Source organism: Pantherophis guttatus, chromosome 17 (assembly GCF_059756535.1).
Source record: "Pantherophis guttatus breed Tessera chromosome 17, ASM5975653v1, whole genome shotgun sequence".
NCBI lineage: Eukaryota > Metazoa > Chordata > Lepidosauria > Squamata > Colubridae > Pantherophis > Pantherophis guttatus.
In genome coordinates, this window is record NC_142079.1 from 12221661 (window position 1) to 12246770 (window position 25110).

The following is a 25110-nucleotide window of genomic DNA, read 5'->3' on the forward strand; positions in this document are numbered from 1 at the left end:
AGTCCACCTATCTTGAAGTCACCATGGTTGAGAAACATTGTTCTAGAGCAGGGGTTGGCAATCTTAAACACTCAAAGAGCCACAAAGGTCCTAACCCGGAAGACCCCGTTCAGTTCTGGAGCCGACAAGAAGTCCGGTTCCCCCATCATAGTGTCCTCCTAGTGCAGGCTCCTTTTTCCTCTGCTGATCGGAAGTCCGTTCCCCCATCATAGTCTCCTCCTTGTACAGTGTCATTTTTTCACTGCCGACTGGAAGTCCGTTCCCCCACCATAGAGTCTCCTCCTAGCGCAGCATCCTTTTTCCTCTACTGACCGGAAGTCCGTTCTCCCGCCATAGAGTCTCCTCCTAGCGCAGCATCCTTTTTTCCTCTGCTGACCGGAAGTCCGTTCCCACACCATAGAGTCTCCTCCTAGCACGGCATCCTTTTTCCTCTACCTGTCCTAACCGAAAGCCCTATCAATTGTGGAGCCGACCAGCAACAGGGAGCCACAGCAGAAGAGCCACATTAGGCTCCAGAGCCGCACGTTGCTGACCCCTATTCTAGAGGCTGCTTGTTTGTTCGTTAATTTTCCCTCTCCGTTTCCATGTTTCAGGGGGAACTTAACAACCAGACGGGTCTCATTCCTTCGAATTTTCTTGAAGAAGTGCCTGACGATGTAGAAGTCTATTTATCCGACGCTCCCTCGCGGTACCCTCAAGACGCGCCCATGCGTACAAAAGCAAAAAGGGTAAGCAAGCATTCAGAAAAAAGAGAGAGAGAGAGAGAATAAAACAAAACAAAACTGTTGTTTTCGCTTTGTTCCCCTTGCCGACCATTTCAGATTCTGTTTGGCTTGAACGTGTTTGTGTACATATGTATATGTATATATAGAATAGATATGTTAAGAAACACATTTTTTTTGAAACTCAAGTTTTTAGATCGCTCTGAAGCTGGGAGACAAAAAACAAAAAAACCCTAAACAGCTCCTCGCTCTAAAACCAACTTATTCCTTCCATCAGTGATCTATCTCATGCTAATTTAGGAGCCGCTAATTTATATATATATGTGTGTGTGTGTGTACAGTTAATATTTTGGGTTTCTTCCCGTGTAATTGTGAACATATCCCTAAAAGGGTAGAAGCGACGTTTCGACAGAATCTCACCTGCCATCATCAGGCTTATAACTTGTTACAGCAAAAGACCCTTCACATAAGCCTGATGATGGCAGATGAGATTCTGTCGAAACGTTGCTTCTACCCTTTTAGGGATATGTTCACAATTACACGGGAAGAAACCCAAAATATTAACTGTACACACATATATACCCGTGAAAAACTTATATATATATATATATATATATATATATATATATATATATATATATGTATATGTATATGTATATGTATATGTAAATATATATGTATTTATTATATATGTGTGTGTGTATATATATATATATATATTTGTTCCCCACCTTGAACAGTTTATATCTGTAAATTATAGACCTGATGTAGAAATTACCTAAGACAGTAGACTTGGGGATGGATGGATGGATGGATGTAAAACTTCAGGCACTTCTTTTGGTTTTTTTTTGGGGGGGGGGCAACATCACCCCAAAACTTCAAAATTTCAAAGCGATGTTTTGAGCTGCCGAACGATGCTCCCTTCTGAAGGGTTTCATGTGTCTTCTCTCATCCTTGCAGTTTTTTTTTTTCCTTCCTCTTATTATATTTTACGTATATATATATATATCTATATATTTTTATTTCTTTGCTCATCTGCTTTGGGAACAGAAGAAGAGTGTTCATTTCACACCTTAAAAAACGGGCAACGTTGCCTTCACGTAAGTGGTGCAACTGAAGATACCAGTAGTTAACTTGGATTCCTCTCAAGTTGGCCTTCTCTAACGCGAGCCATCTTGGTTCCCGTGAGGTGTGCCGGAAAAAAAAAGAGAAATATGTCTCCAAATTCTTTAGCCCTGGTTCCAGATTATTTTGGTTTTTCTTTTTAAATGAGGGCTGCCCTTTCCCAATCTGATGCCTTCCAAGTACTGTGTGGGCTACACGTCAGTAGTGGGTTCCTCCTGGTTCGGTCCGGTTCGGCTGAGCCGGTAGCGGTGACGATATGATGTCACCGAACCGGTACTCCCCCCCCCGCCCTCCCACCCCCCCATGTTATTCTTACCTTTTATTTGGTCCCACCCCCAATCTATTGCTGCCTCCTGAGTCCCAGCTGATGACTAGAGGGAAAAAAACTGTTTAAACTCTTGCCGCGGGGCTTCAAAGGGCCGCCCTACAGCTGATCAGTGTTAAAAGCAAACAAATGAGTCGGGTCGTAAGTGCGAGGACCTTCCAGAAATGACTCTGACCAGCTAGCCACGCCCACCTAGTCACATGACCTCCAAGCCACACCCACAAAATAAGCCAGCCCACAGAACCAGTAGTAAAAAAATTTAGAACCCACCCCTGCTACAAGTCCCATCTCCCCCAAGGGGACCAACTGCTAGTCCGGCAGCAATAGAAGGCACCGAGTTAGGAAAGGAGAATTTCTGATTTATAAAAGAAATGCAGAAGGGATCTTGCATCCAGGGCTTTAACCCACCGAGGGAGAAAAAGTTTGAATATTTGGAACATATTTCTTACTGGCCTTAATGCTTGTTTGCATAAAGAGTGTTCCCAGTGTCCGATCCCAAAGAAAAGCTGCATATTGCATTGTTAGCTAATTGGGGGAGAACGAAAAAACAACAACACAAAAATTTGTTGCTGAGTCATCCCGGTTGTACTAAACAACCCGGCCGGCAGTGGGAAGAGAGGACTTAAGAGTTCTTTCTTTTGAAAGCACATTAACTTTCGACATCTGGTGATCAATTTGCCTTAAAAGCAGCTCTCCTGGTGTATGGTTGTCCATCCGGTCATGGCCAAGTTCAAACGAGGTCGCTTATGGACGTGTGCTCCTCTGCCCAACATCTCAGCAGCTCCTTGGTTGACCAATGCAATAAGCCGAAAGGATAGCGGTGGGCAAACACATTAAACGCTCAATAGATGGTATCTTCAGGTGTATGTTGGGGTTGCACTGAGAAAAGAGTCCCTTTTGGCTTCTCCCCTCCCCTCCCCCCCCCCAAATTAGACAAGACCTTGATTGAAGATCAAAGCAAGCTTGGGACCTCCTTGGCTTAACGAACCCACTGAGATGTCCAAACGGACGTAAACATGACAGAAGTTGGGTGTTGTTAGCAGGATTTTTTTTTCCAACTCGGTGAAGCAATTTTTCCTCACGGCGTTATCCTCTTCAATGCCATTGGGCATGTGGAGAGTGCCACCCAACCCAGAAACGTTTAATCAAAGGCCTTGGAGAGCTTTCTTTGATTGTGATTAAGGTTCATTTTAGTTTGGTTTGTTTGGGGTTTTCCCCCCCTCCCTTTCCACCAGTGTGCCATCTTCTCAAAATATGTCCTGACAAGAATGCTAAAGGTTGGAGAAGGGTGGTGGATTAAGAAGCATGGAGGGAAGCAAGGGCTAGTCTGAATTCTTCATAACCCTGGAGGATTCTTCCCAGAAATGGGTTAGTTGACTTAAGACATATGCCACGTGCGAGTCCCCAGATCCCTCCTTGAGAAACAAAGGAAATCCGGGCAAAATCCAGATCCCTCTTTAAAAATAAAGTCATTCTGCAGTGGCTTTGTTCTTCCAAAATAGGCAGAAGACTTCAGCTATCTATGCCGGGACTTTAAACATAAATCAACCCAATTCAATTTACCACGTAAATTTTGACACACTCCGGGAAAGAAGACGGGGTCTGTCACGTGGCATATTTGAAAGAAGAAAAAATTCCTGCCCCTAAAAGGTGTGTGTGTGTGTGTGTGTGTGTGTAATGCAGCGTTTGTCAACTTTTGACCACTTTTAAAGACGGGTGGATGGACTTCAATTCCCAGAATTCTCCAGCCAGCCGTGGTCGAGATTTGAGCGCTCTTAGATCGGTGCAGAGAATTCTGGGAGTTTGGAAGTCCCGCCCGTCTTTAAACAGGCCATGATTGAGAAACCCTGGTTTAATGAATGACAAAAAAAAAAGCTTTCTTGTTGTCCGTGACTGCAACCCTTCAGTAAACTTAACAAATATACCTATCAGGTTCCTCCTGAGAACACAGGTACACCACCAAGGAGATCACCAAGCCCCACAGCCCATCTCCACTCGGGGTCACCTCTGCCAGCTATGGGTTCTGGTAGTCCCAGGCGAGGCAGGGAGCTGTCTTCGAGAAAGACAAAGGGGATCCTTTCCAAAGGGAAGAAACTACTGAAAAGACTGGGTGCCGTGAAATGAAACTTACAATCATCTGGACATCCTCTAAAAACCATCAGACTTTTTTTTAAAAAACAAACAAAAAAAAAAATACCCATATGCAGACCGATCTAGAAACGCTCAAAACTAGGGATTTCAGGACCCCACCCATCCACCCACTATATATATTTTTTAATTATTAAGAGCACTCTGTTGTCTCCAGAAACTTCTGTCTGGATTGGTCTCACTCAGCGTGGCAGTGATGCTAAAAAAAAAAAAAAAGCATTTTGATAAGCTAACATGTGCTTTTTCCCCCCTAAACAAACATTTTAAAGAGAGATGGGATTAAGGAATTTAAGCCTGCACCAACCCTAAGGGACTTTGTTTCCTATTTCCACTTTCTCCCTCCCCCCCCCTTCCCCCATTCCTAAGTTCCTATTTCCACTTTGGTGAAACCCTTCCCTGAAAGTGGAAAACAAAGAACCCTAAAAACTATTTAAAAACCCTCTTTTGTTCTTTGATCCCGTGACGCGTACATGGTCTTGAAACTCCTAGTTTGCCAGAAGCCTTTGATGTTTGCCTTATAAATGCACAATTATTTGTACTGTCTGAACTCTACAGCGTAAACTTTCTATGTACTCTGTGTTGACCTATTAACGGTTCCATTCTCACCGAGACGGCCATCATTTAAAAGGCGATGGAATCAGATTTGTGTCTGGTATTAATTCCTCGGAGTGTGAAAATGTTGTGCAGAAGTTCATTGTTACTATTATTTTCAACCGTCTGCGTAAAGTGCTGCTGTTCAGCTTCTCAAGTACGCTTAAAAAAAAAAAAAAAAGTATACGATTACGGCACAAAAAAAAAAGATGCAGATTTAAGGTGGGCTTTGCTTGGGGTTTCCGTATTGTTGAGCTCCGAAGTGTGTTGGAGTCAAAGACGCAGAAGGAAATAATACGCAAAAATGTTGTATTATTCCTGGGCCACTGCCAGCAGAAGTCTCAAATTAGAAAAGTTGGATTTGTTGTGACTGGAGATGAAAGACGGAATCGCACAATCACTGCGTACGTGCCGAGGGGGAAAAAAGAGATTATTTGGCTGTTTAAGACTTTTGTAACCATTTGTATATTCTTTTTACTGTTTATACATACTTTTCAGACTGCCTTTGTTTTATAATTGATGGAAGGTTTGTAATATGGATGATCAAAGCTTTTCCCCATTGTGTCTTCAAAGAAATATAATGTAAATTCTTGTAAAATAATAGTGTGCTAGATTTATGTAAAGGAAAAAAAAATAATGGCCTAAACTCGTGGTTAAAAGTATTGTGTGGGCGTGTGCAACTGTGCATGTGTACAGTTGTTAATGTGTAAATTATTTTATATAAATAAATTTGATATTTTGTAGAAGGGTGTGGCTCCTGAATTAACCAATTAGCCATGTGTAAGCAAATTCAGACATGTTGGCTAAACATAGTTTCACCAAGAGTAGCAGAAAACACAGAAGTGCAAATTAAACCTAGGAAACTAGGTTTAATTTTAGTCTCCTTCTTACACTTGAATCATTATAGTGAGGATTTTAAAGTACCTGATAAGTTTGTTTCATGGGTCTTTGAATCTATATTTTTTTTCTTGGTACAATTTAGCTAAAAGGAACAAGACTTTTTGCATACAATGAATACAGATAGTCCTCGACTTACGACCCCAACTGAGCCCCACATGTATGTTGCTAAGTGAGAAATTTGTTGAGCAAGTCTTACCCTATTTTACGACTCTTCTTGTCACAGTGAAGGTGAGAAGGCAGCTTTTTTACTTCACCATTTCCTTATTTCCTGAGCGAAACATCTTACAGTACTAACACTTTGAAAAACGGATTCGAACACAAGGTTTACTGACATTAAATCAACTTTATTTGTAACACCCAGCCTCTGCTGACGAAACCACTATTTTGGCAATGAAACAGTAACATGCTCCAGTAAAAATTGATCTGGATGAGAAACTTAACTAAGTCATACAGATACAAATGATGATGATGATAATAATAAAAAGATAATCTTGGCTTGGTTATCACTGATGTAATACAACAGCACCAAATATCTACTCAATTGAGTTTTAAGGCACTTCTTTGGTGTGGTTTTTTTTCCTAACAAAAGAACTCTCTCTGCTCCATATTCTATTTCCGTTCCATTATACTGTTTCCTCTTGTAGATTCACAGATAATAAAGTTTCTCCGAAAGGGTCAAATTTGGCTCTCTGTGGATACTTTGCCCCACGAGGAAAGCCAGTTTATGGGCATACTGGCAGGGAGCAGGCACCCGAATGACTCCCTGCAGAGAAAGGAAGAGGCACAAAACAACCCATCAGCATCATTGTTAAGGTAACAGCCATATTTTGGGACACAACAAACACTCAACCTTGAAGCCTTTGAATCAGGAAGGAATTCAGTTTTTAGATATACTTTCAAGTGTGGTGGAAAAGGCCTATATGGCTTTAGAAATGAATGGAATTTCACCTCCTTTTGTGTTTTTAAGCAGAAAAAAAGTGGAATAGAAATTCAACAAGGACAGATCCAGCAAGAAGGTACCATCTAGATACACTAAATGGAGACTTTAAAATATGGCCACCTGTAGCGGATTAGGAGATAACTCAAGATTTCCCAATGAAACCCAGAAAAACTGATGTGAGGCTACAGGTAATAAAAAATAAGAAATCTGTAGATGGGTTGGGGATCATCAAAAACTACTTTTCAACTTGATGGGAGGTGTACTCGACTACGACAATACTGGAAGGGTTGGTATGTGCATTCCTGAGCTGCAGAGCGTAACAATATCTAAACGCAACCGCAATGTTGTTGGTGCCGTTACATTTTTGTATTACTTTATTGACTTAGTCCAATTTACAGACATTTAGGGAATTTTCTGAGGCTAAAAACCACTACTGTATTCATTTTTTCTCCCCTTTCCTGTTAATTCAGGTAGATAAAACCCGTTCCCTATCCAGGTTCAATATTCAGCTTTTGAGCAACACAGGTAGGACTGGAATAAGATATAGGTGGTTTTTTCCCTTGAATGTTGAGGTTAGTAAGAAGCCTACAGCTCAACTGGTGTTGGTATAAGTCCGTGATGGTGAACCTATGGCAGGCGTGTCACAGGTGACACAGTGCCCTGTGGGTTCGCAAGCCGTTGCCCCAGTTCAGCTCCACCACACATACACATGCGCCTCCCACTGGGCACCTGGTCGTGTCTCTGTTATGCATGCGAGTGTGTGTCTGAGTGTGAAGGGGGGTGCACACATATGCATGGGGCAGAGGTGGGTTTCAGCAGGTTCTGACCAGTTCTGGAAAACCGGTAGAAATTTTGAGTAATTTGGAGAATTGGTAAATACCACCTCTGACCCACATCTATTCTCTGCCTCCCGAGTCCCAGGGAGGAACTGGGAGGAAATGGGGATTTTGCAGTATCCTTCTCCTGGAATGGGGAGGGAATGGAGATTTTACAATATCCTTCCCCTGCCACGCCCACAGAACTGGTAGTAAAAAAAATTGAAACTCACCACTGGTGTGGGGGGTAGGGCATATGCGCAAAGGCATGCATGCATTGCATTTTGGGGGTCTGGGTACGCTTTGGGCACTCGATCCGAAAAAGGTTAGCCATCACTGGTTTAAGTAATCACGGAAGGTCTACTACTTACCGGCCAATTGTAGTACATATGACACAGCTTATATGTTAGCCTCTGCATGTAGTCAGGCTTCAGCGCACTGCTGTCATAGATTACGTTGTAATGGGTGGGTGCAACTGTGCCGCTTTTCACGGACTGGCTCACAATGAAGAAATCGTACCTAGAGGAGAACCAGATCAAAGCCGTCTTGAGATACGTTCAAGCTTGGAGAACTTCATCTTCTTGGAGATCACAGATCCCATCCAGTGATGGTCTCGGATCAGCCTACTCTGCGCTCAGAACAGGTCCCTTCAATGGCTAATGGGAAGTCCTTGGGTAGATTTTAAGGTAAAAAACTTCCTATTATTTTAAATTGTTCAGGTGACATATGTCAACATCTGTCACCTGGTGTCTACATTTCTTGACCATCACTGGGCTTAACTTCTCTGAGGAGCTGACCCTGTTCTAGCCTGGTGTTCATTCTTTCTGCATCCTGGATCTCACAAGGAACTATGAGACACACACACACGCACACATATTTTCTTCTCCTTTTGCTTGGTCTTATCTCAAACCAAAAACGTTAGCTTCCACTAAAATCTGGCGTAGAGGAGTACTGTGAAGGCTTGAAGAAGATATTCAACAACTGTTGGAGAACATCAGCCTAACCCTGGAAGGTTTCTGGAAAGAAACTCAAGGCTGCCCTATCTTGATGCTCTTTGGTGTAAGTATGAGGAGAAAGAATCAAGGTTGTTTTGAAATAAGACTTCTAGTCAGGTTTGAAGAACGGAAAATAGGCAATTAAGAGCCCTTCCTTCCTCAACGAGTTAAGAGTTGGAAGGGACCTTGGAGGGCTTCTAGTCCAACCCCCTGCTCAAGCAGGAGACCCTATACCATTTCAGACAAATGGTTGCCCAGTCTCTTCTTAAAAACCTCCATTGATGGAGCGCCCACATCTTCTGGAGGCAAGTCATTTCACTGGTTAATTGTCCTGTTGTCTTGTTAGGAAGTTTCTCCTTAATTCTAGATTGCTTCTCTCCTTGATTAGTTTCCATCTGTTGTTTCTTTTTCCTGCCCTTAGGTGATTTGGAGAATAAGTCGACCCCCTCTTCTTTGAGGCAGCTTCTTAGATATTGAAAACCCACCCACCCCCAAGAATGGAAATCTCTCAACTTCCTGTTTTTGAGCATCTGTACATTTTTCCCTTGAACTCAACAGTTGACTTACCACTCTGGTCTGGTAACTTCTAAGTCAATAACTGTGCCAGGTGGTGGGTTCTGTAGTTTTCCTTCCATTTCGGCAAAGAATCTGCTGTTCACACGTTTCTTTACCACGATCACTGTTAGTTTGGGGCTTGAGAAGATAGCATAGGAAGGGTTAGTTTGCTTAAAGCGCTCAACATTTCTCAAGAGACAGACAGGAATTAAACGCGGCTTCCCTTCTTTTAATCGATCATCCTCTGCTGTTCTTGGAAAATTAAAATGTGCAACGATTCAAAGGAAACCTCTACATAAAATTGCCCTTGTAAACAAGCCAAAAATGATATACAGAATCACAAATAAACTGAATTGGTGTCAGTAACTTTTGAGGCCAAGAAAGATTTATATGCAGATGATATTTTTAAGTGTGATTTCTGTGTAATTTTTTTTATTATTGTTTCTATTTCTTTGGCTGTCCTTAATGGTGCCCAAAGTCATTTCCAGGTGAACAACTCAGTAAATTGAATAAAAAGTAAGGCTTGATATGGCTGCTTCATTCACAGCACCTGCTTTGTGCTGCTTTATATACCAGACAGCCCTGCCCCCAAATTACATTTATTCTAGAAATCCTTTTGCTTCAAGGAATTACAGCCATACAAATTTACAAAGCGCCTTGAAGCGGTTGAAGCAAACTGCCCTTTGGAGTATGGTGGTCTACCCAACCAAGCCCCTTTTCCTCCCAGGCAACTTTGGACAGGCCCCCAACTTACCGATAGTCAGACCCAACTGTTTTCAAGCACTCCAAAAATTGTGGGATTTCGTAGTTCACCAAGGTTTTTAACTGACCGTCACCAACACCGTCACGATACACGATGATACGAGTGGGCATGTGTTCGTTGTAGGAATACCATGTCCTGAGTGCCGCTAAGGAAAGATGGGGCAGCAATTTACAAGAATTAAATCGGATCCCCTGCCCAAAGGAAGAGCTCAGCTTTAACCCTCCCTAGACGTCAAAGGAGTTAGTTTCTTTTAAGATTATCAGGTTTCAAATATAGGATTGCCGTTTGTTTAGTAAAACTCTCAAGCGTTGACACTTTGTCGCAGTTATTTTACCTTGTAGGCACACTTTGAGTCCATCCACTATTTCTTGCCCGCGATCTTGAAGCACACAGCGCGAATACCAACTGCCAAGAGAAGGCAAAAAGGCTCAAGATCCCCAGAGACTTCCTGCCCTGCTGCCAATGACAATACAGGAAGTCCCCGACTTACAACCAAAATTGGGACCGGAATTTTGGCCATAAGGTGAAGCACTTATGTAACTGGAGTTGATTTTACAGTGGTTACTGAGCAAATAATGTGATCGTTAAGTCAGAGTCGTCTAGTCGTAAGTCCGATATGCCATAGTTTACTTGGCACGGAATGGGACAACTTGCTGCAGCTAACTCATCACAGCCAAATCGCCCTGGGACAATTTAACAATTCAATTTAATTATTTAAAATAAAAAAAATGTTTTAAATTTGTCATTCATATTTCATTCTGTCTCTCCTTTTGCATTCTTTCTTTAATGATTCTACTCTATTCCACCATTTTCTTGATATTGTCCTGCAGAGATTTGGCCGTGGCGAATTGTCATAGATCCTCCTGTTGGTTCTCCTGAAATCAGCAAAAAAACTGTCATCAATCACAGTCACGCAACCACAGGATGCTGCAACCGGTCATAAATGTGAACCAGTGCCCAAAATAGGGCCATGTGATAGCAGGGCAGGAGGGAGGACATTTTGCAACAGTCAGAAGTGCTTTATAGGTTGCTGAGCTCCCTTTCTCAGGCCGTTTTAACTCCGAATGGTCGTTAAATGAGAAGTGGTAACCTGAAGACTGCCTGAAACAGCAAAACAATTCCTGAATGGCAACATAGGCACTTGTGTGAAAAACATGTATGTTTTCCTAAAAGATTTGTAGTTCTTGAAAACGTCTAACAATCCTACCGGGTCATTCCATGATTCAAGCTCGCAACAAATGCCGCCACTGATCGCCGTCCAGCCGAAATGTCATGGTAACAGTCAATTCCCACAATCATGAGTTGTTTCATCTGGAATATTGGAGAATTATTGTCATTAGAGAGCCATTTTGGCCTAGTGGTTAAGGCACCAGGCTAGAAACTCCCGCTTTGGGCATGAAAGCCAGCTGGGTGACTTTGGGACGATCACCAGGAGTCTGGGAGTTCCAGTCCCAAACCTTAGGTACGAAAGCCAGCTGGGTGACTTTGGGCCACTCCCTCTCTCTCTCTCTCAGCCCCACCCACCTCACAGCATTGTTGTTGTGGGGAAAATAGAAGTTGGGAATGTCTATTTGCCACCTTGAGTTACTTGCAAAAATAAAGGTGGGACATTAATTGATTCGTAAGTCAAGCAGATTGTCAGTGAACTGGAGCAAAAGACATCCCCAGAACAAGCTAAGTTATCTTTTAACTCTCATGTGGGTTTCTTACAGGGCTGCTAAGCTAAACACTCCTGGAAGGAGGGAAAAAAATGCTACTTACTGGGATTTCAACGCTCCAGAGTTCTCCCCCCATTTTACAGTTCATCTGTAAGGCGATTTTGGTGGCTATCGCCATGACAGTTTGCGGCTTGCTCAAGGTGCGAGCCAGGACACACTGGCTGGGCGTGGGACAATCAGTACACAGGTATTTCTTGATCGCATCGTATTTGTCTTTACGGTTACTGGACAGGACACAGACCACCTTGAAGAAGGAAAGACATTCAGTGCATCCAGCCCAGGGTTTACTGAAAACCTCAAGAGGCTCTGTTCTATAGCGTGTTGGGAATCGCATCGTAGGCTACATTAGCAGAGCGACCCTGGAGAAGCCAGCATGGCCTTTCGCCTTTTACATGGTCGGTGGGAGGGCTTGTTAAAGACAAGTAAATCTGGGGTGCTCTCGATGACCCTTGCAGTCCTATATTTCCATCCTTCCAAGGACACTCAAAGGCAATTTAGATGGTCCAGTTAGAGAATGTTAGCCTATTAGCGTTTAAGTAAAGAACAAAAAGGGACGCGGTGGCTCAGTGGCTAAGACGCTGAGCTTGTCGATCGAAAGGTTGGCAGTTCAGCGGTTCGAATCCCTAGCGCTGTGTTAACGGGGGGAGCTCCCGTGACTTATCCCAGCTTCTGCCAACCTAGCAGTTCGAAAGCAGGTAAAAAAATGCCAGTAGAAAAATAGGGACCCCCTTTGGTGGGAAGGGAACTGCGTTCCGTGCACCTTTGGCATTGAGTCATGCTGGCCACATGATCACGGAGACGTCTTCGGACAGCGCTGGCTCTTCGGCTTTGAAACGGAGATGAGCAGCGCCCCTTAAGAGTCGGGAACGACTAGCACGTATATGCGAGGGGAACCTTTGCCTTAAAGAACAAAGTCCAGGTTTCTGTGGGTTTCCTGTTTATAAGCCTTCTAGAGGACTTGCCCCCTACTCCATTCTCCAACCATCTTCACATTGCCCCCTTTGAATCTTACAGGTTGTATTTAATCCTGATCTTGGCATGATATCTCAACTGATAAGAAAAATGGGATCTGGCAGGGTTGCTGCCCCATTTATTCCTAAAGGCAAAGCTCCAGAGAGTTTTTAACCACTTGCCCGAAAGTTTAAAACAGAACAAACTCCAGGTTCCCTGTATTTAATCAGGGATCAGACAAACCATGATGGCATTCCAGTTCATGGGATCACATTGGCCATACCATCTGAGTATCGGAGGTAATCTTTTGCTTCAAGGTTCTCAGGTACGCCTCTGTTCTGTCGTCAACTTCAACCCTACAAAAAAAGGCCATGTCTTTTACCACTAACTGTATAAACCAAGGGTCTCCAACCTTGGTAACTTTAAGACTTGTGGACTTCAACTCCCAGAATTCCTCAACCAGCAAAGCTATAACCCCTGGTATAAACTGATATTTCTCAACCTGGATAACTTGAAGATGTGAGGACTGGCGGGGGAGTTCTGGGAGCTGGAAGTCCACAAATCTTAAAAGTTGTCCAGGTTGAGTAATACCGGTAGAAATACTGTGCTTGGTGCCAACGGATGCCAGACAGGTAAATCCTCGACTTTTGACCTCAATTGAGACTAGAACATCTTGTCATTAAGTGATGTGGTCATTTAAGTGAGGAGACAAGCCCTGTTTTACAGCATTGCTATGGTTTAATGACCATTGCTGCGGTCACTAAATGAATCCGGCTCCCCCCCCCCCATATTAGTTGCAAAGGTTTCAAATGGTGCTCAGGTAACCCTGGGACACTGCAACATAAATGCTTGCCAGCTGCCAAGCACCTGAATTTTGATTGTAATTGCGGGGATGCTGCATTGGTTGTAAGTGCAAGGACTGGTTGTAAGATGCTTTTTTGAATACAGCTGTAACTTCAAATGGTCATTAAATGAATGATTGTAGGTTGAGGACCACCTGTATGCATATATGTCTGTCTATATGCCATCCATCCATCCAATCTCTCTCTCTTATCTATCTATCTATCTATCTATCTATCTATCTATCTATCTATCTATCTATCTATCTATCTATCTATCTATCTTTTTCTTTCTTTCTTTTACTTTGTTATCTGCTAACCTGGCTATTCTAGACAATGTTACAAACCTCACCCTCAAAATACTGCATTCCTTTTTGAGAACTAGCTTCAGCTGGGAATTCCCAGAGGGGAAACTGAGTCGCGGTTAAATGGGCAACTTTAAATTCAGAAGCCCCTCCGCTGCTTCTGGCAAAGAACCCGGGACTTGACGATGGTACTTACATGATGGCTTTGTTCATTCTTATGCCCATCGCAGGTGTGACTTTGAAAAGGTTTTGGACCAGAATATTAGCGGCGTCGTAATTCCGGTGGGTGTAGATCAGTAGCCAGTTTTCCAGGGGTTTTACGCTAGTGAGGGGAGCCCCCCTCGTTTCCCTGGACCAGTCAGCAAGGTGCGGGTTGTAGTCAAACTGAAAGGAAGCATTCGGAGTTCAGCACTTAATGAATAGGCCAAGTCTCTCTTTTCTCTTCTTTTTTTTTTAATCTGTCAAATTTAACCTGCTTGGATTTTTTTTTGGGGGGGGAAGGGAGGATTTAACCCCCTTGAGGAAGGAAACGTTACCTACCATTTTCCCTCCCTGACGAATTTTTTCGGATTGGACCACTCGCCCCGAAAAGGAAAGCAGTTTAGATTCAAAGCTTAGCCCCCAATCACGTAGCTCTTTCTGAACGTTGTCATCTCTGCAAAAATAAAAATAATAAAAATGGAGCTGGTAGATCGGGGGTGTCGGATATGGTCGGCCTGGGGACTTCAACTCCCAGAATTGAAGACCACAAATCTTAAACATAGCCCTCGTTCAACTCTCCTGCGCAAGATTCGGTTTTCGGTTTATGGAAGTTATTCATTACAGGCTCTCGTTTATGCCACCTTTTCCCATCCGATTCCTTCCTTTCAGATTTTTTTTTTTTGGAGTGGGGGTGGGGTAAAAAAAAAAGGAAAGATTCCGGCAACCTACTTATTAATGTAATTGATAAGCCGTCCAACTTCACGCATTCTTTGTTCTGGCGCAAGCCTTGTGTGAACAGACAGATCTTTCATTACATTAAAATCGCTTCGCATCTTATTAGTCAGGCCTACAAAGAGGAAAAAGTACAAAGCAGGGGGGGGGGGGGAAGACCATACAATATAATCAATAAAAGCCAACACTCAGACCCAACTCATTTAATATTCCCCCGAAACAAATTAATCTAAAAATTAAAACATCTCCCTTCTTATAACTGTCGAGGCTACCAGTCGTTGGAGATATAATGATCATTTGCCTTAGATAATTCTCAATGTTACATGGCCTCGTTTCCAAATCAGGTGGTGAATCATAGAATTCTGGGGCTGGAAGGGACCTTAGAGGTTTTCTAGTCCAACCCCCTGCTCACTTAATGGCATCCCGGACATTGTTCAATATCTCTTCTTGAAAAACCTCCAGCAATGGAGCACCACAACTCCAGCAGGGCAAGCCCTTCCTTTGATTAAATGAAGAAAGGCTATTTTTGAACAATCAGACCTGTAAGATAGCAGAGTTCAGGGATGAGTATCACTGGTCCTGCCAAGGTACCCGATGGACCTCTCGTCCTCTTTGGCTGGCTAATCAAAACAGGTTGGTTCAAGTCGGTGATTTCTTGGGTGTATTGCTGTTTTAAAAAGCAGAAAAAGTCCGACATGCAGAATGCAGAAAGAGGCTCCCTTTTGCAAGTCTTAAAACTATTTAGGCAGAAGCAGCTTCGTGAGACAGCAATATCTTCGGGAAAGCAATGTTTTGTAAATTGCAAAGAAAAACTGCTTTGGCAAAGTTGACTCTTGTGTTTCATCCATACCCAATTGATCAAGATCCCTTTCTCTTTCTAGGACCCCTTTGCAATTAAGTCACATGGCAAGATTATTATTTTTGGAGAGGGGAGGAGCAACTACCGGTAGTTTATAAAGTGCTTTTTTGGTGGCTGGAGGCTTAGCCTTGCAGTTAAATTTCAACAATTATACAAGCAATGGGTAATCGAAAAAGAGGCTTGCAGAACATATCGAATTCCCCAGAGGCCATTTGGAATTACAAGTATCAATGTGCTAATCAATGCCTTTTACTGATCAAAATCTAGCCTTAGCATTACATTATTGATCTGGCTGGCTTAAAAGGGGGAGAGGGGGGATGGGGATGGACACAACCAACTTTTCATCCCCACCAAAACTTCAGGTATTCCGTACCATCTTGTAGTAGTCCACAAAGCTGATCTCGGTCCCATCTGCTTTTTTAAAGGAATTTTTAGGACTTGATTCCCAATCGATATCGTCTACCCGGTACGTTTTGTTGTTATACCTGGGCAAAGGTGGGATTTAAGATATAAATCACCTTAAATCTCAATCTTAATTTCTAGGCGACTCTGCTTGCAGACTCCCAGGATTGGGGGGGATCGCCATTTATGATCTTCTCAACTGGCTTCCGATGAGCTGAGTCAACGGGGGAAGCTGGGTTTGCTTCAAGACTGTGTGATTCACTTAACAACTACAGTTGCTGCCTGAAACCTAATGACCACCTCGCATAGTAGTGGAACTGATCTCCCCCACCCCCGCCCCCCATTGTGGTCATAGATCGGGGACTAATTGGGAAAGCAAAAGATTTTGATCTGAACCATTAAAATCAAAATTAATCGATTTTACCGGGTAAGGACAATCACACCGATGAGTTCCTTTGTGCAAATTTCTCGGAACCGCTGTTCTCCGACTTGATCGTACAAGGTGTACATAAAATCCAGGACAGTCTCGCTTCGGAGAACTTTGTGGCTCACGTCTGTGCAAAGCATGATGCTGGTCTCGTACTGCAGAATGGAAGTGGTGAAGCCGGGCCAAATCATCAGCCTGTCAGACAAAAAAAAATATATCACAGTAGTTCACTCTCGACATTCGCCTGCTCGCTTTTAAACCGACTCTCACATCGCAAGCAAGTTTTGCAAAGGCAACCCATCTGCAACTCCAATACAGAAACCCGTTTTATGTGGGCGGTCGCTTGGCTTTCGAAACCAAGGTCCACGGGTCAGGCTGATGCCCTTAAAATTGATTATTTCAAGTCACACTAAGGAAAATAAGCTTGCTCGGGTTTGTAATCCCAGAATTTTAAATATGAAAATGCTGCAGGCATCAGAATAAACAACTAAGGCAGAACTAAACGCTAATCTTTGCTAGGAGAGGCAGAATGTATCTAGAAGCTTCCAAAAGAAATAATGGATTGATTCTGATCCCAGTTGTGACTATAAAGGCATTTCCAGTTTTGTTACCTGTGCTTAGGAATACTGATTGGGTCACTTGGGTTGTAGTAATTTCGCCCAATCTGCTGTAAGTTCATTATTTTCAACAATCTGAGAAAGAGCAGAAATGGAGAAGTAAGATTATACACAGGGATCTTAGCAGAAAAAAATAAGTCTGATTTTGGGCACTGGATGGTTTTATTTTCTTCTCTTCTCCCACAAGGCTTTTCTTAAGAAATCATCGTAATTACAATTTCTGACTTCCTGAACAATGAGAGGCAATCATTCACCTGCTGGGTGAGAAATCAGGCCCAAATTTGAGCTAAACTACCTGTTACAGGTGATTGATCAACAAACTCCATGCCCATCACGAAGACCCTCCAATTAACCAGGATGCTGAACGAGAGCAGCAGTAGAGAAAATGGGTCAAAACTAGGAAAGCTTGTCTTGAACCAACAGGGACAACTCAAATTGAGCTCTTGCCTCTTCCCCCTCAAAAAAAGTGAAAACCAAAATGTTTGCAGACCCTTCCGCGCATGAAATGAATTCTACGAATTGCCTAGTAGAAATGTAACTGACTTCTCATGCACTCCTTTTAAAAAAATATGTCCTGGTTCTCTTATCCAGAGATCCTAGTAATCCCAGCTCTCCAAAAAAAAGAAAAAAGAAAAGAAGAAAAACCCACCATCAAATGATTATGCAGTAAAGGCTAACCTTCTAAAAATAATGTTGTAGAACTGTAGGCATGTTGGCGAAGTCGATGGAAGCTCGTTGGTTAAAGTGATGGTGATCTTCACAACCTCTCCCTGCCGTGTCTGGCTTAACACCTCTGTAACCTAAGAGAATCTCCAATAGTTTATTTTTAGGATGGGATAATTTTAACCCCCAGAAGCCTTAGGAAAACTGACTGGAATCAATACATGGACAAGAAGACTCCGTAATTTCTAAATGCTCCTCATTTTATCTGCAAGGCCCATCCTCAATGCCACCATAAGCACAGTGGCTAAAATGCAGTATTGCAGGCTGACTCTGCCAACTGCCAGCAGCTCGATCCTGACTGGCTCAAGGTTGACTCGGCCTTCCATCTTTCTGAGGTCGGTAAAATGAGGACCCAAATTGTTGGGGGCAAGAGGCTGACTCTCTAAAACTGCTTAGAGAGGGCTGTAAAGCACTGTAAAGCAGTATATAAGTCTAAGGGCTATTTCTATTGCACAACCTCAATTTCCATAATTCTAACCAAGGCTGTATCTGAATTATTCAGACTATGACAGAATATCGCCAGTACCTTATTTTCCAACTTCTTCGGTAAGAACAAAATGGACCCATCGAAAGCATGGGTCTTGCCAATCAAATTCTCATGTTGGAATAGCAAGGCTGCCCGAAGACGCCGGGCTTCCATCTGTGGGTTGTAGTCAATGTGGTACTGGTACAAAGCCCATTGCGGACGAGACGTCAGCCGGAAGTGGTTGGCGCTTAATCGGATTAAATTCCCTGACACACCTGTGGAAAGGTATCCATCTGTCAGCCAGTTGTTATCAGAACAGAATAGAATAACAGAGTTGGAAGGGACCTTGGAGGTCTCTTAGTCCAACCCCTTGTCATGGCCCCCCCAAGTCGGAGTCTGAATCTGCAGGGGAAGATGAGCTGGAACAAGAACTGACAGCGATTGAGAGGATGGCTCCGTTGGCCTTGGAGGAAACTGGGGAGGGGCAGAGTCAGCACAGGCAAGGCCTGCAGACAGGGAAAGCTCAGAAGTGTCCCACCCCCTTTCACAAGGCACACCTGGAAACTGAGATGTAAGGAGGTGCCGGTGGGAGGGGCATTTGTAGGGAACAAGCGTTTAATGTGTGAAGCCTCGTGTGCGCTTGCCAACGCCTGGACATTGCTGTACTGTCTTGTGGGGCTTGCCAGTTTGTCTGCTTCGCTGAACTTCTTGCTCTGGTTTCTGTTTAGCTAACCTGGCTTATTGGACTGCTGGCCCTGGTTAATGCTTGGTTAACCTGGCTTACTGGACTTCTTGCAGCCAGAGGCTCCTGAAAGTGCGTGTGAGAGCTTCGCTCCAGGATTTGTAGCGAACGTGGGAGTGTTTGGGGGCACCGTTGGAGCAATAAAGGGGAGTTAGAACTGTTCTCTGGTTGTGCTGCTTTCGTGCCATGCTCCAAGTCATCACAGCTCTGCTCAAGCAGGACACCCTCTGCCATTTCAGACAAATAGCTGTCCGTGCTCTTCTTAAAAGCCTCCAGTGTTGGAGCATTTCAACTTCTGGAGGCAAGCTGTTCCATTGCTAATTATCCTCACTGTTAAGAAGTTTCTCCTTAATTCCAGGTTGCTTCTCCTTGATTAGTTTCCATCCGTTACTTCTTGTCTTGCCTTCAGGTGCTCTGGAAAATTTGTTGAAACATCCCCCCCCCGCTTTGTGGGGCAACCCCTTAGATATTGGAAGACTGCTATGTCATCCCTAGTCCTTCTTTCATGCCACTACACAGACCCAATTCCATCAATAATTCTTTAACAAGTATTTTCAACAGCTCTGCCATTGACGGGCATACGTTCAATCCATCAACAGTAAGAGCACATCAACTGCCAAGTGTGGGACGCCTGCGTTTCTTCATGGGGGATTAACATATTGTTGGTTGTTGCTACAACTGGAAGGGGCTGGAACAGTGTTTCTCCCCAAATAAAATGCCTCGAGGGTGACAGAAAAGGCACTCAAGAGAAACATGGGAACCTTTCCTAAGAACCCCGTACAGTACCTGTTTTGGATTCTCTGACATGTTCCATTAAGTGACGGGTGTTTACACCAAGGTCATGGTAGTCTCTGCGGCGTCCACCTCGTTCTCCCAAGCTCATTTCTTGAAAGCCTGCTGAAATCTTAAATTCTGTAAAGTAGAGGAGAAAAAAAATATCAGTCATAATCTGCATCTGTGGTTAATTCTTGGACAACTTGCCTCCTAACTCTATCAGACAAGTGGACTGCTGTTGCTAAAGATGATCTAAAGTGACCCACTGGGGATGACATAGAAGTAAGAACTGGATCACAAGACTTGCCTCTTAGCAACCCAGAGAGGAAGCACCATATCAATTTCATGGTGTTAGGTCAGCTCCTACAGCTGCTTCTTATAGGGAGGCATTAATAAAGATATCAACAAATCATTTCTAAGATTACCATCACTGAAAGGAGAGGTATGGGACATCAGATTGGGTTTTTTTTTAAAGTGTGCTAAGATTGATAGAAGAGAATATTTGTAGCTCAGGGCTGAACTGTGGGGTCCTTGGTACTCTCTTAGCTTGGTGGTTTTCTTCCAGATGTTTCATTACCCAACTTGGTAACATCATCAGTGCTAGAAGGGAGTGGGATTTAAGGAGGATGACGACTGTGCCATGTCCCAGGTGTCCTACTTGCAGATTTCATTACCCAACTTGGTAACGTCATCAGTGCTAGAAGGGAGGGGGGGGAAGGAGGGGGGGACGATTTGGGATCCTTGGTGCTGAGCCTGGCGGCTTTCCTGTTTTATTACCAAAGCAGGCAGTGCATGATGGTTTAGACTCCTAGATGAATATATACAGCGCCCTAGGAATCCAACCCACATAAAGGCAGCAGACCAAATAAACAGCTGAACCACCATCTTATTTCTATTTCAGCAATGCAAATTCAATTTTGGTTTGATTCCAGGAACATGGAGAGGATACTTGTCTTTGAGCTACACCAATCCTACCTTCCGATTTCGCAGCCGGGGGTCCTTTTTGTTGGCCATGCCCAACCTGAGCTCCATTTCCTGCTTCCGCTTGCCGCGCTGGAGGCAGCTGGGGAGTTATTTGGCTGTATCCAGGCGCAGTAACCTAGAGGAGGCAACGTAAATTTAAAAGGGGGCTGTTCAATATGGAAAGACAAACATTATGGTAAACATCACAGACCAAAGAGGTCACGGAAAACGAGAATTATAATTCTCATCATTTCACTGAACAGGCTAGCTGGGCCTTCTTGGATATCGGTGATCAGAGGAGCACCAGTAGCCCCATTCCTTTTTAAAAAGGTTTTTAAAATTTTCTCATTTTTTAAACTTACAGGAGTTGGCCCCACTGTAGAGAGGGTTGCTTCTTGACCACGAGCTCGCCCCCTCGCCCGAGACCTTGCTCTTGCTCTCCCAGTCATTGTCTCACTGAACGAGCTGTAAAGGCAGACAAATGTGTTGTTTTCATTCTTTTTTCACATTTCCAGGGGTAAAAAAATACAGCCTGTTTTAAATTGAACCCATTTCCAGTACATCTTTCCCAGCAATGAGATTAATCAATGTCAGGGGAACCTTCGCAATGTTTAGAAAAGGCTAAGATGACCTCAAAGATGTCCCTCTTAGCACAGAAGTACTGTATAAGCCAGGATTTGAGGCACATCCTGGCTTACGGTTCCCTTATTGTTAATTGCAAGCCCCAACTAATCCACAGGATTTCGGAATTGAGCCAGCAAGATCCAAAGTAGGTGTTATGCAAAGCTAAAATTCCAAGCTTGATTTTTGAAGCTAGGAGGGACTCCCAATTGTTCAAACTGGATTTAATCTACAGCATTTATTTAAACTAGTATCAAATGTTCGATTTGGTATGAGCCAATCTGGAGGCATCAATCCAGACACCCATAAAGGGTAGTAAATAAATATGCAACAGACGTATTTGAATGGCGACATGGACTTTTGCATTCCATATAGTGCAATTCTAATGTGGATCCCACAGAGACACACAAAAGCAAAATACTGGACCACGCCCAACTAACATTCTTCCCTTTTGGACTACAACATTCCCAAACAACTAGGATAGCTCATTATTTTTTAAACAATACTTTTCATTTGTCTTACGATATATCCCTTGGTTAAGCCTTATTATCTCAGTAGGAGAAAGACCTATCTTTACAAAGATACTTTAAATACATTCTTCACTGCACTGTCTAGGTAAACAAAGCCCGTTTTCAAAAATATACACAAAATAATTAACAATGTTAACTTCCCCAAAGAGAACAACAACAGTAAGTGGGAACAACTACCACTTACAGCATTCCTCCCAATAATTCATAATTTGTGTGTGTTGGAGGGGCGGTTTCTCACTTTTCTCATCTCTTTTTTACAGATACACACCTGATTTAAGATTATCCTGAATGAACCTAGTTTGATACATTTAATAAACCTAGTTTGATTCATTTAAGCCATTAATGACATGATAAAGACTATAGAAAATACTAGGATAATTAAAATATTAACTCAGTCATTAGTGACCCGTTGAATTAAACAATGAACTAATGAATTTTAGATTTTAGGCATCATTGTAAAAAAAGTTTGCTCATTTATTTATTTATTTAAAAATAAAGCTATTGTTCACCAATAGCAGTCTTACAAATACTAGAATTACTAAGCTATTAAACTCACTCATTCATGACCCATTAACTAAATTGTTAAATAATTAACAATGTTAACCAACCCAATGAGTTAGTAAACCAGAATAACAATAAGTGTTTGTTTGCTTGTTTGTTAGTAACTAACAAACTAATGAATTTTAGATTTTAGGCATCATTGTAAAAAAGTTTGCTCATTTTTTTTTTAAATAAAGGCAATAGTTCACTAATAGTCTTAAAAATACTAGAATTACTAAGGCATTAAACTCACTCATTCATGACCCATTAACTAATTTGTTAAATAATTGACAATGTTAACCCCAATGAGTTAGTAAACCAGAATAACAATCAATGTTAGCATGTTTGCTTGTTAGTAACTAACTAGTAACTAACAAACAAGAATTTTATATTTTAGGAGAGTTGTAAAGTCTTTGCTCATTGAATAGTAGGATTCCTCCCCCCAACTTTTTTCTGTTATGAGACTATTTTTAACAAATAGAAACATAGTCTTGAAAACACTATATTATTATTCATTTGCAAGTTTTCCTTTTTTCCCCTCTTTTTGTACACACAGGTTGCAAACACACATTTTTGCTTCTTTTTAAAAAAAATAAAGTTGAGCTTAATTGAAGCTATTTTATGGGAAAACCGTCTAGCAACCTTTTCATTGTATTTATTATTCATAAATATATTCACAATCATGTTTATACTTATAGCTGTTATTTTATACATGCTTGACAAATAAATAAAATAAATATCAGAGAAAAGCATTAGAAAAATATATTTTTTCTGGAATATGTTACTTATTATATTACATATTATATTATACATAATATATATATATATATATATATATAATATAATATATTATATATATATTATATACTATATATATTATATATTATATTACTATAATATATATACATATACATATACATATATATATATATATATATATATTATAAAGAATAAAATAAGTTAAAATTGGGAATAAAAAAAAAAAACAGGAAACAGCCAAGGAATAACCAGAGCGATACCGTAGGAGGCTTTTAATAAAATAAAAATCAATGAAAATAAAGCACTAACCAAAGAAAGCTTCGAATAATTTAAAAAAAGAAAAAAAAAAGAACGAATAATAAGCACAATTTTCAAACGGCGCTGGCTTTTCCCTCCAACGGTAAAAAGAACCGCCTCACCCGAAAGGATCACTCCGCGCTCTGGATCACGTCACACGACTTGGTTTCTTAAAGCGGAGGCGCCGCGGAGGACTATTTTTTCTCACCACCGCTCTCGGAGGGAGACGGCGCGATGCGTCCCTCGTGACCGTTGCTTCGAAGAGTGCGCTGGGCTCCCATTGGCGGAGCGGCGTCTCGCGCGCTTCCTCCTCCTCCCTCCTCCTCTTTCCCCCTCCCCTCCGGACGGAGACTCGGAAGCTTCCGAAGAAGCCCGAAAACTCCCGAAGGCTTCTGTATAAACCAAGGTAGGTAACCTTTTGGCTTACACAAATTGTTGCTTTTTTTTTTTTTTTTTTTAAATAATTTTGGAATTCGAGGAGGAAGAAACTGCATTGGATTCCAGGGAAGTTTTTTGTGCAGGAATTGCACAGGTTCCTGCTTGAACAGGGGGTTGGACTAGAAGACCTCTAAGGCCCCTTCCAGCTCAATTCTGACTGACTGATAGAATTAAGTGGAAAATACTTCAGGGATGTTTGGCTTGTATTATTAGGTTAATTGCAGGTACACCTCGACTTACCCCCTCACACAATGGAGCCCAAATATATTTTTTTCTTGCTATGTGAGACCTTTTAAAGTGAGTTTTGCCCCGTTTTATGACCTATCTTGCTACAGTTGTTAAGCGAATCATAGATGAGAAATGAATATGGCAAAAAGGTAATATAGAAACTCTAAACTTAATTGAAATGGACTTTTTTTTAAAAAAATAGATGAAACTCAATTGAAATGACTAAACATTGTTTAAATTTGTGAACCGGCCAAATACTCTGTTCAAAGAAAATACATTGTATGTTTTTGTATGTGTGTTTGTCTAAAAAAATTAAAAAAACCCTTTTTATTAAAAAAAAAAAGCAAATCATTGCGGTTGTTAAGTGAATAACACGTTGTTAAGCGAATCTGGCTTCCCCGTTGACTTTGCTTGTCGGAAGGTCGCAAAAATAGGGTCACGTGACCCCAGGAGGCTGAAAACCGTCATAAGTTCATGCCAGTTTCCAAGCGTCTGAATTTTGTTCACGTGACCACATCGTAAGTGTGAGGAAAAAAGTCCCTTTTTTTCCAGCGCCATTGTGACTTGGAACGGTCACTAAACGAACTGGTCCAGGGCTACCTGTATGAGTGTTTTAGGCTTATTTTAGTGTTATTTTGCCTTCACTTTTTTGCCTTCGTGGTGTTATTTTTGTAAATTTAGTGAGTGGCGTTGTTTAGAGAACGTTGTGACGTCTGTTGCAAAAGGCAGAGGTCATTTTTGTTTGGTGTTGTTTTTCTCTGCACTTGAATTGGTTTAAGTTCTTTTTTCTTAAGTTTGTATTTCAAGTTTTGATGTTACGGTAGTTCTACATCAAGTCTTCTGTAAAACCCAAATGTCTTTCTTTTTTAATTTTTTTTTTATTGTTTACAGATAAATATATTGAATAATACAGTGCAATTGTCCTGGTGTTCCACTTGCCATGAAACAAAGGTAAAAACAAACTAACATATATACTATTTTAAACAGTGCTTGTTCTGTACAGTAATTTCTGACCATCATACTCCAGTACAGTGATGACTAACCTTTTTGCCCTCACGTGCCAAAAGCTGGGGGAGTGTGGAGGGGTCACGCATGCGCA

At 42.0% G+C, this 25110-nt stretch overlaps 2 protein-coding genes across 11 annotated transcripts in view; one reads left to right on the forward strand and one right to left on the reverse strand.

Moving 5' to 3' along the window:
- Nucleotides 1-6331, forward strand: part of RIMBP2 (RIMS binding protein 2) — a 127423-nt gene extending 121092 nt beyond the window's left edge. For 5 of the 10 annotated variants that reach the window (XM_060683801.2, XM_087880596.1, XM_087880590.1 and 2 more), the window contains 2 exons: nt 594-728; nt 4105-4360. In XM_060683801.2, coding sequence (XP_060539784.2) covers nt 594-728; nt 4105-4296 — 327 coding nt within the window. In that variant the 3' untranslated portion in view covers nt 4297-4360. Of the gene's footprint in view, nt 1-593; nt 729-1772; nt 1889-4104; nt 4367-5893 lie in introns of those variants that run through there. The other 5 variants (XM_034406133.3, XM_087880592.1, XM_034406130.3 and 2 more) reach the window with 4 other exon arrangements.
- Nucleotides 6135-23627, reverse strand: PIWIL1 (piwi like RNA-mediated gene silencing 1). The gene is made up of 21 exons (XM_034406136.3): nt 23358-23627; nt 20961-21063; nt 20611-20734; nt 19648-19773; nt 18180-18394; nt 17609-17730; nt 16925-17005; nt 16311-16508; nt 15858-15969; nt 15166-15292; nt 14623-14740; nt 14233-14347; nt 13889-14076; nt 12832-12904; nt 11641-11841; nt 11087-11190; nt 10214-10284; nt 9871-10024; nt 9129-9254; nt 7938-8085; nt 6135-6574 (listed from the first exon to the last, which is right to left on the reverse strand). Exons 2-21 carry the CDS (start codon nt 21045-21047, stop codon nt 6458-6460), a joined length of 2607 nt encoding a protein of 868 aa, XP_034262027.1. The 5' UTR covers nt 21048-21063; nt 23358-23627; the 3' UTR covers nt 6135-6457.
- Between the last annotated feature and the right edge of the window lie 1483 nt (nt 23628-25110).

What these genes read in the sequence shown, in the direction of transcription:
- PIWIL1 (XM_034406136.3), bottom strand. Translation starts at nt 21,047, where the DNA reads ATGACTGGGAGAGCAAGAGCAAGGTCTCGGGCGAGGGGGCGAGCTCGT. An exon ending in CGAAGAAGTTGGAAAATAAG is followed by an intron (nt 17,731 to 18,179) that starts GTACTGGCGATA and finishes AGATTCTCTTAG; the next exon opens with GTTACAGAGGTGTTAAGCCA. An exon ending in TTCGTCAGGGAGGGAAAATG is followed by an intron (nt 14,077 to 14,232) that starts GTAGGTAACGTT and finishes GCTTCCTTTCAG; the next exon opens with TTTGACTACAACCCGCACCT.